Source organism: Eutrigla gurnardus, assembly GCF_963514095.1.
Source record: "Eutrigla gurnardus genome assembly, chromosome: 11".
In the NCBI taxonomy this organism is placed as follows: Eukaryota; Metazoa; Chordata; class Actinopteri; order Perciformes; family Triglidae; genus Eutrigla; species Eutrigla gurnardus.
Genome location: NC_139925.1, coordinates 18,077,280 through 18,091,074, shown reverse-complemented (window position 1 = coordinate 18,091,074; position 13,795 = coordinate 18,077,280). Strand labels below are relative to the sequence as shown.

The 13,795-nt window shown below is 44.7% G+C and overlaps 1 protein-coding gene across 1 annotated transcript in view; it reads right to left on the bottom strand.

The window, feature by feature from the left end:
- The window catches only part of LOC311020483 (protein kinase C epsilon type-like), a 59,065-nt gene extending 48,010 nt beyond the window's left edge, over window positions 1-11,055 (bottom strand). Inside the window, exon 1 of the mRNA XM_084020529.1 lies at window positions 9,891-11,055. Coding sequence (XP_083876655.1) covers window positions 9,891-10,238 — 348 coding nt within the window. The 5' untranslated portion in view covers window positions 10,239-11,055. The remainder of the gene's footprint in view (window positions 1-9,890) is intronic.
- Between the last annotated feature and the right edge of the window lie 2,740 nt (window positions 11,056-13,795).

The window sequence follows — 13,795 nt, the reverse complement described above, 5'->3', positions numbered from 1 at the left end:
TGTGGTAGCTCTCAATCATTCTCTTATAACAGTCGACACAAATTATGACAGTTCAACCTTGAACGCCTCCATAAGATAAGTAGTAGTTACCCTGAACACTGCCTTAGGTGTAAAGCTGAAACAGAATCTCTTATACACATGTTTTGTACATGTAAGTGTCTGGAGTGTTATTGGCTATCTGTTCTTGACATCATTACAAAAGTAGTTGGGGTGAAGATCCCAACCAACCCGAGACTGATACTGCTGGGGGACTGCTCAGTTTTGCCAATTGAGCTGAGGGGCTATACTCGCTTTGTGAGGCTAGCCCTTATAGCGGCTAACAAATGCATAGCCATTTGCTGGAAAGATGAGGGGCCCCCTGGGGTATCCCTGTGGCTTAAAGAGTTGTCATCATACTTACCATCAGACAAGATAATGTTTAACCTCAAGAAGAAGCCATCTCTTTTTGACAGATGCTGGGGAGACTTCATAACCTTTTTACAAATTAGACCTTTTGGCGTTGATAATACTTGATGTGACAGTGAACGGAGCTTCTAAGACCTTACTTAGCCAAGATCACTGCAGCCTCATTCAGGCCAATGCCATAGCACGTGTACATAGCATGTTTATCTCCTGATCTTACTATCAACTATACTAGCTAACTTAATTTACATATTTATGTTCTTTCCTTATTCACTTACTTTATTTATTTATTTTATTTTATTTAATTGAATGCAATACTTAACACTACTACTACTATTACTATTATTTTGTAGTTTACTGTCTCAAGGGAGGGTGGGGGAGGGAGGGGTCATGGTTAATGCTCTTTACATTGTACTTTTTGTATTGATCTCTGTTTCTGTATGAACAAAAATTGAAAACTCAATAAATACAGTGTTTAAAAAAAATAATGTGGTTATATATGTGTATATCATGTACATAATACAGTATAATACTGTAATAGATCGAAGACATTATCACTTTAAAATGTATAAGAATAAGTTGTGTGGCTCAAAGCTTCGTATGGGGAATTACTTACAGCAGCACTGCCATATTGATTTATTATATCAATCCAGTAGCAATTATCATAAAAGGGTGTCCATCTGATGCGTGCTAGCGTGTGTGTGTGTGTGTGTTTGTGCGTGCGTGTTTTGGTGTAGAATGACAGGGTGTTTTCTCTTCTCTCTTCCTGTTTGTGAGGAAATGGCGACGTCTCCTTACTAAGTTTAATTCTGCCGTGCGGAGCTCACCGGTGATTTATGTTGCAGACATTCCACAGATGGTTGACCTCTACACTTCAAAACTGTGATCTATAAACTTCATTAAACTTGTTACATAAGCTCAGACAACAGTGTGCTGATTTATTCTTGCTTTTTCTTCACTGGGCTACTGATGTTGAAGGGTCTGTGAATGTACCCAGTGTGTTCCCCAGTGCTGATATCACATCAGCACCAGACGGCAACCAGGGAAACAGTGATGCCAATGCAGAAGTGCCTTAAACTTGCATTCTTTCTAATAGTCAGGAAAGGACGACTCCTGGTAGTCTATGGAAGTCTATGAGAAGATTTATGTATTACCTCAGTAGACATGAGTTAATGGTTTCAATTGCTATTTCCAAGTCTCTTATTCAATACAGCCTGATGTTTATTTATAAAATAATGGTCTCATTTAGAGTCAAATATATAGTAGGTTTTCGGGCGTGGCTACCTTGTGATTGACAGGTGACTACCACGGTGTTCTTATCTGGGAGTTGTCTATGTTTTTGTCCCCTATTTTAATTCCACAGTGCTTTCAGTTCATGAATTCGGTTAATTTTAACCTTTTTGATTGGCCTAGAAATGTCTTGTTCGGCGCTCAGTTGTATTTATCTCCACCCTCTGATGCCACTTCTGTTTGCAAAAAGCCAAGATGGCGACGGCCAAAAAACAATATGGTAATTACTAAAGCGTTCACAGTGGCAGTCCACAAAGCAAGTCCCTCTACGATCAGCAGCTATATTCTAGATTACTTTGCTAAAGGATGACATGGCACTTTGGCGTCATCAAATGCAAATGTAGCTCAGCAACATTCAGCGACGTACAGTAAAAATCTACCGATCACTATGTGTGTTGTAACGCAAATCCAAATGCATTTTCAATTCTTTGAATTAGTAAGAAAGGCAATATTATAGAAGATTTAGAGGAATGTGTGGAGGCAGTGTGCTCTCTGATCGGTTTCTAACTGCAGTATTAAACATTACATTTACTTTACTATTTACTTTTTTACAAGACATAACACAGCCTGGAACCACAGGTCTAAATGTCCATCCGTACGATAACAATAGAGCGGAAAACAGGAAGTAGTAAGAGATAGAGCAAAAACAACAGGAGTCTCCATTTAAAAGAAAGCATGACCAAAAATGACTCCTGTTATCTTAAAGCATCACATCTCTGACAGAACAATAATAAAACAGATAAAAACAAACGGTATTACTTGTATAATTTCTATTGCTGTGAAAAATATATTTAGAGCTGAGTGATGTTAACAGGAGCTGCAGGAGAAGCAGGGGAGCTTTCGTCACCAGCAGCTTATTTCTTCATCTTGTGTGAACACACTGTATTGTTATGTAATTGAATGACATGCTGTGCACAGACAGGACAGCATGTATTAATAATTAATTGATAACATAAGCTACACAGAGGGGGAGGGGAGGGGGGGGGGTACCTGAGGAGCCATCCCTCTCTCCTTTTTCCCTTATTTCTCTGGGAAGTAAACTTGGACAGTGAAAACAGGAAGTAGGGCCTACCGTGTGACTCGAACACACTGGCTCTAATATTAGACTCATGCACACTCACGCAGCCCTGCCCCCGTTTCCTCCAGTCCACAGAGAGGACACCCCTCAACTACAGCCCGCAGGGAAACAGGGTCGATAGGAGTTTACACGAGCTCAGGAAACCAAAGTGCACTGCAATCAAAATGGTAAAGTGCCGGATGACACTTCATCTTTGTCTGCTACGATGTTCGCTGTGTCAGGATCAGGCGGTAATACGGTGATAAATACTCGGATGAGACACGTGACGGGCTACAAGTCGGTCCACAAGCAGTCAGAGGAGGTGCTAGGAAGCAACTTCCTGCTGCAAGAATGTAAACAAACAGCAGCAGCATGTGTGACGCTGGCTGAGTTGTGTCAGAAAAGGCTGAAAAACAGTCAAAAAAAGAAAAACACCACTGGCCGTTCCTTTGTTTCACAGTTCCACCTGCAGCACCAACTACTGCTCTGTGCTCCAATTGGTCAAAGTCACGTCGTGGAAAAGATAACACTCTAAATCTTTGTGTCGTGATGTCATGAGGAGTTCCCGGACGATAAACACATTACACATGACAGATAGATTGGCGCAGCTATTGGGTTTTCTGAACCGAGCCGACACCCTGACGGCCAGGTCGGGCTAGTAGGTCTAAGCCTTTAGGGTCCATCTCTTCTGAACACACAGCAAGACCAAACGCCACCGACGTCCACCACCCCAGGAAGAGAGGGAGGAGAGCCGAGGTGGAAGCTAAGCTAACCCAGCTAGGACCTAAGGTGACTTCATGGCCCTGTCTGCTCCTGGCTGTTCTGTTGCAGGAGAGCAGGATGTACGAAACAAGACTTCAGGCTAACCCAGCTAGTGGAGGTCGGTGACTTTACAGTGACCCGGCTCCAACCTGGCATCCCGGATCAAGAGACACTTGTCGGACGGATCGCAGGACAGAGTGGAGGTCTCTGTGTTTACATCGATGCTGCTTGTTGTCAACACAGTGAAAGTTGATGGACAATGTTTCCCTGATGTCGGATATAGAAAATTAATATGCCGGCCATGTTATCTGCCCGGAAAATAGTGTTGTTGCTCCTGTTAATATTCCCTCTTATGAATTTTTAAAAATGCATTTCTTGTGGAGCAAATGGGGCAAATCTGCATTTTGTTATGCAACTCTGTTATCCTTATATCAAAATATCTCTCTCTCTCTCTCTCTCTCTCTCTCTGCTTTATCCTGTATTCGGGGTTGCGGGGGGCTGGAGTTGATCCCAGCTATCATTGGGCGAAGGCACACCAGTCCATCGCAGGACTGACATATAGAGAAAGACAACCATTCACAAGTACGGGCAATTTTAGAGTCATCAATGAACCTATCCCCAATCTGCATGTCTTTGGACTGTGGGAGGAAGCCGGAGAACCCGGAGAGAACCCAATTGTCTGGTAAAAACAGTCAATTAAAAACAGTCTTGCTCATAGTTTGTGTGAATAGCAAACTTAATTGTAAAGAAACATTTTGGACGTTTGACAAATTTCTCTCATCTTATGGTGTTATGATAGTTATTTAGTTTAACCCCACTTACTAGGGTTTAATCATTTAAGTTACATATTTAAATTGCAGCACTGGGAATTTGAGAATGACACTCACAATTTCAAGTGAGAAATAACAAGCAAAAAAAAACAAAAAACAAGCTGCTCTCGTGCTTCGCGGTGCACAAACGTCTCTGCACAAGAACAAGCGCTGAGCATAATTACAATCTGCAGTGAGACGGCGGCGTGCTCTGCATTCCTCAGCTGACTGGACACACAGTACAGTCACTGCTACAGTGAGTGGGAGGGGGGGTCCCTCATTAACATGGGACTCGTAGTCTATGTCAAAGCTGTCAAAGCAGTCAAAGCTGAACCCGTGTCGTCGTCTCTGTGTCACTAGACTTTTCCTTCACTGCTCCGCCGTAAGCTCCAGCAGCTGAATCACGGTCATTGACACTTTTAACCGCAGGACGACCACACAGCATTCTGGCTTTGTCACAGTTGCAACACCACACTAACAATGTTACAACCGCAGCCGGGAACAAGACGGCTGGCGACGTGACCACTCATTCTCCAGTCTGCAGACGTATTCAGCTCAGCTCTTTGTCCACTACGTCGTATTCCCGATTTTTTTATTTGTGTTAACTGCAGGTAACCAAGATAAAATATATAAAGAACAGAAAAAGAGAGGGAGCAGTCGGAGATGAATATCTATGTCGGCGTATTGTTTGCTACAACAACAATCAATTATGTGAAGTAGCTCTTTTTCGCCAGAGTGTGACAGCGTAGGCCGTGTGCTGATGGTGACGAACTTGCGTGCAGACCACTTAGTCTGATGAACTTCCACCCAAATTAACAACGAGGAGAGCTGCGACTGCAATATCAGCGGACAGAGTCAATTATCTCTATTCTTGTCAGCTCTCATCTGATGACCCATCTGTCTGCACCCCCCCCCCCCCCCCCCCCGCTCCTCCCCACTGCCTGCCGTGTAGTGAAATCAAAAACTTGTTTTCTCTCTCTCCACTCTCTCCCTCTCTCTCTTTAATGACAAGTTCTAACAAGGCGGCTGCCACACATGACAACACTGTTCAGAAGAGAGCCAAAATTCCTGACAAATTTAGGAATCTGATCTCCCTTTCCTGTCTCGTGGTCGCTGCATTAAAAACATTTTTTTTTTCTTTATCTAACTGTAACAGGGAAAAATCAAACCACATGATATGTGATTTTACTCATCTGTAATCTCTGGATGATCACAACTTCCACCTGGCATGTGCGCATGTGTGTGTGTGTGTGTGTCTGTGTGTGCGTGTGTGGGTGGCATTTTTTGGTTGACTTACAACGTGACCGGCTTGGTCGGTATCATTTTCCTACTGAAAGGGTTGTCGACGGGCCATGTACAGGCTTGCAGGAGCAAAGTGAAATTCAGATTTTTAGTTTTGAAGGGTCTTTTTTGGAGCCAACATTGAGTTTATGGTTGTGCTCTTTTTAACTGAAATATCTGCTTCTGAGAATTTGCAACAAACCAACTGATGCTTCTACAATTCCAAGCTAAATACTGTAGATACTGTAACATCTTCAGATTGAGATCAGATTTGTTTGCCTAAAAAATGTTTTGCCTCATGAGATAAGATGGTCCCCCCAAAAAATCCACATGCTTTGGTGTTATTGTATTAAAGATGGATAATAAGTCTATTGTGTGTGCTGCTCTTGGGCCACTCTGCTTCTGTGTCTGGGAACACAAAGTTTGTCTGTTCAAAAAAAGATTAAAGGTATGAGGATAGTTAGAGGATAAAAAGCAGCATTTAGAGACACGTTGGGCTGGCGGGGCATTCAGGGACGGTAGTATTTTTACCCTGCCCCTGAATTAACCTGTTTGCAGTCCAAACCCCAAGTACGGCTTAAATGTTTTAGTCTGCTTTAATTAATCAATCAAATATTTAGTCTATAAAATGGCAAACACAGAGGCTGCAATGCGTGGGGATTTTTTTTTTACTTCCAATTTGTAAGACATCTCGTTCTTGCTCCTTTCGAGTTAAATGCACTTATCTCCTGCCAAATCCATGTAATGCAATTGAGTCGCAGCCACGATAACACGAGAGCACACGTCACGTTGTGTGAAAAGGAGAAAGTGAGAACTTGTTCTCCACGATAAATGAAATATGATACAATACCAGTGTGCTGACTAACTACAACCACCTTCCCCCATGTGAAAATCTCTGTTCCTGGAAGACTTGTTTTGTTGCCACAATAAGGACAGGGCAACTATGTCCAAATCTCCTGCACTCAATATGATGTATTTTCATTATAAACACTGAAACGTCAGGTTTTCTATATATAGGCTCTTCTGGCTTTGTACACAATTTGACAATCATTCTCCAGATGACATATTCCTTTCTTAGTCTTTTATGTTCAGTTAAAACATGAAATTCTTTTGTATGGGAATTTACCAGATACAAATCTGCAACCTAGCTGCGGCCCAAAAACAACATTCAAGCCTTGAATTCAGGAGCCAGTTTTTACAATCTGGTTTTGGGCCAAGGGATTCTTCATCAACTCAATGGTAACAATGACTTAAAGTCTTCGCAATATCACATTGATATGTACACATATCTCATTGAACACATGACAGTTTGGTGAAAGCCAACATCCCGGACCGACTGAACAGAAGATCAATAGTATCCTTTTCCATCTAAGCAGAATATGCTTTTTGGAAAGAATAATTTTCAGTTGATGACTCTGGAGCAGACGGAGTCAGAGACCACTTCCAGTAAAGTTTTGCTCAGGCATGGTCAGAGGATGAAAGGAAAGAACAGAGAGCGGACTCCAGAGACTAAACTGTGGGCTTCTCCGAACACTAATATCTCGGCTGATGCCTTCCTCGGCAGAGTTGAGGAGGCAAGTTGTCATGGTGAAGGCCGTCATCACACATTACACTTTTCTTTCATGCTCAGATACAAGGCTGTGGGCATCAGTAGGCATTCGACTGCGCATGTCGATTTATCTTGATGTGCATACATCAACCTGCCCTGTATTTACAATCACAGACACCGTTAACTGGCTCTCTGCATTAGCGCTTAGTTAATCTCGCACAAGCTCCGGTTTGGTGCAGTCTTTTGGTTTTTGACACCAACATTTTGATTTCCTTTATTGTTTTTATTTCTGTCTTGAATCTGTCTTCTTCAAATTTGTACAGCTTCCGCCCACCAGTGGCAGCGCCAAGCAATCGTGGTTTGCTACTTTACACCGACCGCACTTAAAATGTTCCTTATTTGTCCATCTAACAGAATATTGGTATTTCCAAAAATAAAAAAAAGTTCTCAATAGTAAGGGTTGCCTTTGATATATTGGCAACTGATTATAAGCCCTTGGCTGACATTGGTGACAACCACTTTTTTTTAACCTATAGAATAGAATAAAATAGCTGTCTGAGCAGAATCAAGACAGACTGAGGTCGTATCGGAAATGACGGACCAGCTGATGTTGATGTCACTTGAGGGAGCCACAAACTGTAGTTTTCCTGCTCCTCCTCAAGCGTCAACAATGAAGAGACATGTAGATGTTTTTTTCCATAAAGCAAGTTGCTGTTCCCATAACACCACATGTCCCAGCACAGACACGGCATCATCAGCGGAGTTTACCGTTTCACCCCCTGTCTCCCCTCGCACCGTAAGATGCCGTCTCACCCGACTGTGAGACGGTGTCACGAAGTTGTAGTTGTAGTTTTAAGAACTAGAACCGGCCAGAGCCTGGCTGGGAACGCTGCTTTTGCTGTCGGAGCATCGTCGTTAAAAAGCACCAGAAACACAACCGGTACCGTGACAGGTGTGTGGTGGGCCCAGCAGCCCCCCCTCCCCTTCCTGCAGCGTCTCAGCAGTAAGGCATCAGAAATAATCATATTTAACACTGCTAATAATACCACTAAAGAAGCGCATTGTAAGTTTATTTTTAAACAATTGAGGTTATTGTGTTTTATTGTTTGTGTTGAGAGAAAAAAAACATTTATAAAAACTATATTTATTCCTGTATATGATATTACCAGTGTATATGGGAACTGTAAAGAAAGGGTATAATATGTGTATTATTGCGCTGGCAAAAGGCACAGTGAACATTTTTAGTGCACCTAAATTATGTGCTGGTGGCGCACCAGTGCGACCAATGTAAAAATGTAGTCTGGAGCCCTGTAACGCCTTTGATGCTAAAGGAAGAGTGGAACATGATGAGTTCCAGAAAAGCAAACATCAAAAAGGGGAGAGAACAGATTAACAGGCAACCAGTTGCTGGATTTAGAGCTGGATCTGATCTTGAAAACAGGCCGTATTTCAGGCATTTGCTTTGTGAGAACGGTTGGAGAAGACTTCAACTTGAAGGGCCTCTGCAACGGCTCTGCTTCCTCTTGAAGATGATGAAAACCCAAATTCCATGGCAGGCTTCTCTGAGCAGCTCACATTAGCATTACTCACTGGGAAACTACACAAACTGTTAAGTTCCCTCAAGGTGATGTCAAGTGTTTCTTTGTCTGAGATGACATAATGGACGACGCGGCTTATGTCAAGACATGTCCCACGGAGGACGCCTCCTTAGAAATGTGCTCCTTCTAATAAAACAGGGTGTGAACCTCAAAGGACACGGAGCTAGCCTGAGTATTTATGACATTCCTGTGAATGAAAACAGATCAGATTGTGACGTTGACTCGAGGCGTCTGAAAAGTCAAACGTAAGGTCATGTTTGTCTGGTGTCAACTCGGGGATCTGAACTTGACACACAATCTTGCCTGTCACGACAGGTGAAACCTCCCACCGCTCCTCCAGCCTCCTCCAGACAGTTCCACCATGAGGAAAAAAACATTCCTTTCTTTTCTCCATCCTGTCCTCCTCCTCCTCTCTTTCATCTTGGTCTCTCTCCACAATCTCTCTCTCTCTCCCTCATGTGAGTCTAATGGACCTGATGGCCTAATCAATAATACACTCAAACATCCATCTGCTTCAGCAGCTTCAGACAACAATGAACAGCTTCTTCGTTCTGCACTTCTGTGTGTGTGTGTGTGTCTGCATGTATCATGCATGTGGCCTAACCACACCCTCTCTCTCTCGCCTCTTTTGTAGCTCTGCTGTGGGTCACTGGTTCGTCTAACAAGATCACAACAAAGGTAACAGGATCTGTACTATGTGTGTACATGTGTGTGAGACACGTTTTGTGCATCTGTAAGACTGTGTCGCAACACAAAAATACTCCAAATTTTAGTTTGCAGAAATCCACTAATCTTGTGGTCCTGCCTTACACTGTCAAATCCAGATAAAATACTTTATTGCAGTCTTCTGCCTCAGCTGGTGCATGGTCCCTGAATAAGCACCCTTTCATTTCTTTTCTGACCATGCCCAAATGGGAGAATTTGAAGGTTTCCTCTTCAGGAAATCATCATAAACTAAATTTATTTTTGTTTTGCACAGTTGATTAGATAAAACGAGGCTGTTTGAATACAGTCTCTGATCAAGTTTGGTTGGCGTTTTCACTATGTTTGTGAATGTAGACACAATAATGAATGTGTGTTTTTCAGCCCTATACCTTTTAATAAGAACTGCAGTGCTGCAGGGTGTCAGGTCGTGGTCTTACCCAGTCCTCGAAGTGCTTGCTGCCGCTGTGCAGGATGTCCTCGAACTGGATGATGCAGTTGGCCACGAAGTCGTCGCAGCCGATGGGCGCGTCGTGGAAGACGGACAGCTCGATCCTGCGGCCGTCGTGGACCTCCGTGGTGAACTCGTCGTTCCACGCGGGGCTGTTGGTCTTCTGCTTGGTGGACGTCTGGCCCACGCGCGAGTCGTCCACGTTCAGCGCGATGTACGTGTCCAGCAGGAAGCTCTGGGTCTTGGGGCCGACGCCGTGACGCAGGGACCAAGCCGTCGGCTTCAGGTCCAGAGCCTCGCGGATCTTGATCTTCAGCATCCCGTTGAAGATCACCATGGCAGCGTGACGGTCCCGGCGCTTGCTACGCGGGGCTGGGACTTGTTTACAGTGGAAGCACCGCACCTCCCTCTCTCTCTCTCTCCCCTAGACCGCTTCAGCTAAATTAACTCCTCGTGCTGCAACGGTTTGAATAACGGCTCTGTTCAACCGGTGGTCCTCAGGGCAGAGACGGTAAATCTTTCCAGTTTAATGTGGCGGAGAAAACGAAGCCTCTTCAAAACGTCCTGGTCCGAATTAGCTATGTCAACTCGCCTTTAAACGTGTACACTTGTCTAACACACTACAAATACTCCACCGCAAAAAATAAATAGACTGCTGCGACAGAAACGACCGTTACCCGCGGGGAGCCTTCCTTAATAATGCTCGGGAGAAACACGAACCGCTACCAGCAGCAGCCCCGAGTTAGCGAAAAAAAACAGCAAAGGCCCCAGATGTGAAACGCTCTGTCATGTTTTTGTTTTGTTTTTTTTACTTTCGAGGAATTAAAAAAACTCCGTTGGCTGTAGCGAGACACCGTTGGAAGCACCGGCCCGTGTGGTGTAGACGGGAGGCTCCACAGGACCGCTGGCAGCCGCCGCAGCGCATCGGGGGTGTTGGAGCCGGACCGCTGCGACCAGACAGCGGCGGTGTAGCGGGAACAGCCGCAGCACAGGCGGAGAGGAGGGGCGGACCGATTCGGGCGGGTAGGTAGGCACGTAGGTGATTCTGGAGGGGGCGTTTGCTGGTCCTTAGCGCACGGCCTGGTTTCAGCCCGCTGCTGTTGGTCTTAACTTCCCGTGGACATACCTCTGGCTGCCTCCCCCTCCCCGACGCTGATGTTCTCTGTCTCCGTCGCTCTCTCTCTGGTGGTGCAGGAAATGCGAAAAACACGTCAGATTTCTCGGAGCCTGGTGTGACAGACGGGGGAGTGCGACGCAGCCCAGACTAGAGGAGGCGGTTAGGAGCAGCAGCAGCAGCAGCAGCAGCAGCTGGGAGATGATAGGAGAGAGGAAGAGGAGGAGGAGGGGGGGCTTTGACCAAGGCTCTTCCGAACAAACGCACAGGTGAGCTGGGAGAATCCCATGCAGACTTGCACACCGCTGCAGCTCCGAGTGAAGATGGAGAAATGCAGGGAAGCAGGTGTGAAGTGTATTTTCTGCAACACGAAGCCCCTGAATGAAGCTCATTCATGAAGGCATGTGTGGAATTTCATAGAGATGATTGCAACCCATAGTACAATTAGCCCCATGAGTCATGGCCATGCTGTGTGCAGCACTGTGTATACACACTATAATAAAAACACAATTTATTAAAACAACTTAAACCACCTCTTAAATCATGCACCAATAACTGTTCTGTTTTTTGTTGTTGTTTTTTTTAAACAGTGAGTTTGTGATATTAGAGGGCAGATGTCTTAGTTATTGAGCAACTTAGATGTTTAACTTTGTGATCACTATACTGTGTAAGGGAAGACTGAGGACCATAAGCAACATTTATAGGGCTTGGATTTGGTTTTCCAAGAATAAAAAAGAATGCTTGTCCTTACATTAAATTAAAGTTATCTTATAGTGTGTGTGGAGAGACCTATTGTGTAGGACTGGATTTTCCTCTATTCATGCACACTTTCGGCACTGATGAGACTCTGTGGGATGGTCAATTGAGGGATGGCACCCTTTGGGTTGTCAAGTGGGCGCCCTCCTTCATGGGTGTTTTGCTGATTGGCCCACGACACCTCCAGAGGGTTCAGCATTGAATCCCAGCGTCCCAGGTTCACTCTCTAGATGCCATCGCCTCACTTGAAGGCCTAGGTGGAGTCCTTTCTCTTCATCCACAGCCACTGGCTCCCCTTTTCAGCAGCCCTGGAGAGATCTTTGACTGCCTGCCGGTGGACCTTCCCTCGCACTCCCATCTCTCTGAGTAGGATGAATGTTAAGGTGGCTATGAACCCTCTGCAACCTACTTCCACTGGGCATACCTTTGTCCTCCAGCCTTGTTGTTGCACATTGGTTGCAAGTTCAGCGTACCTCAGCTTCTTCTGCTCGTAGGCCTCCTCCACTGCCCCCTCCCAGGGCACGGTGAGCTCAATGATGTAGACGAGCTTGAGCTTGAGCTGTCCGGTGTCTGGTCGAATGGTGGCGAGGCTGGTTTGACCCTCACCCTCCCGAACAAACGGTGTTGGCTTCCAGCAGGCTGACGAGGATGGAAAGTTATTCACCCTCGTCTGTTGACTTTCCAGAACATCTGCAAGACACTTTAACACCTAGTTGTGTCGCCAGGTGTAACAGCCTTGAATGAGGCTGGTCTTGCATCCCACCAATATGTGCTTCAGTGTTGCTGGACTTGGGCATAGCGGGCACTTGGGGTCTTGGGCATACCACTGGTTAAGGTTTGTGGGAGAAGGCAGGACATCGTATGCAGCTCTGATGGAAAAGCTTGCCCTGAATGCTCCACACAGCTCTTTCTAGGTGATTTTTCTCTTCTCCACTCCTTCCCATGCCATCAACTGCCTTGGGAAGAAGGTAATACATTGCACATGGAAGATTGTGTTACAGACAGGAATCTTTAGTAATTTCATAAATGCTGAAAAATAATAGCACAAGTCGAGGCTAGACCACTGTAAAGTTATCGTTCTGAATACCCAGTGGATTAAAATGAGTCTGCACGAAGGGCCAGACAAAGCATGTGAGGGGAATATCATTTTCATTATTCTGCACAGACAAATGTAGCGCACTATGAAACTGTGTCTCTCCAGTGGCACAAATGGCAGAATGTGGTTTATTTTATGATTCAGTCATCTTCAAACATCCGACGACGGGTCAGACAGACATCTGCTTAATATTAGAGCAAATACTGCCGGATCAGACTTACTATGAACAGGAATGTGTCTTAGTGACAGAGCGGGAACATACTGCACCTGCAGACAGTGCAAGGCCGACGGCAATTCACTATTTACACAAAGGCACCGCACGTTTATCTGCACCGCAAGCATTCTGACATTATTGGCAGTCAAGCCGAGTGCAAGGAGGAAACATCAGACTGGCAATTCAACCGCACATCACGGAGGGAGAGAGTGTAATAGAGAAGGGACACGCTCAAGACCCGGCCGCCGTTTTTAACATTAAACGCTCCACCAGGTTTTCCATCCATCTCTCTCGCTTTAAACTTGAAATACGTCACTTATGGTTTGTGGAAAATATACAAACTGCCTGCTCACGAAGTCTTGGCAATCTGCTATCAACAAGTCTACTTGTTGATAGCATGGACTATTTCACTTGACACATGAGATGATTCAAAGCACAAGTGAAGAGATTGCTGATGACTGTGACCTCTGACCTCAACCCTTTCCATTCGAACAAAAGTTTTCCTTCATGTGAACTTATATGAAAGTATTCTGTTTGATTAACCAGAACAACCTTGCCTACAGATGCATATATTCTTCAAAACTATAACACAACAGTCCGGTTCAGCGGAAAGCTAACAAACCAGATTAGCCACAATTTCAATGCCTTTCGTCCAAAATAAATACGTATGCAAATAAGGTGGTTTTTGTCCTTATATCTCAAATGGCAAGTCAG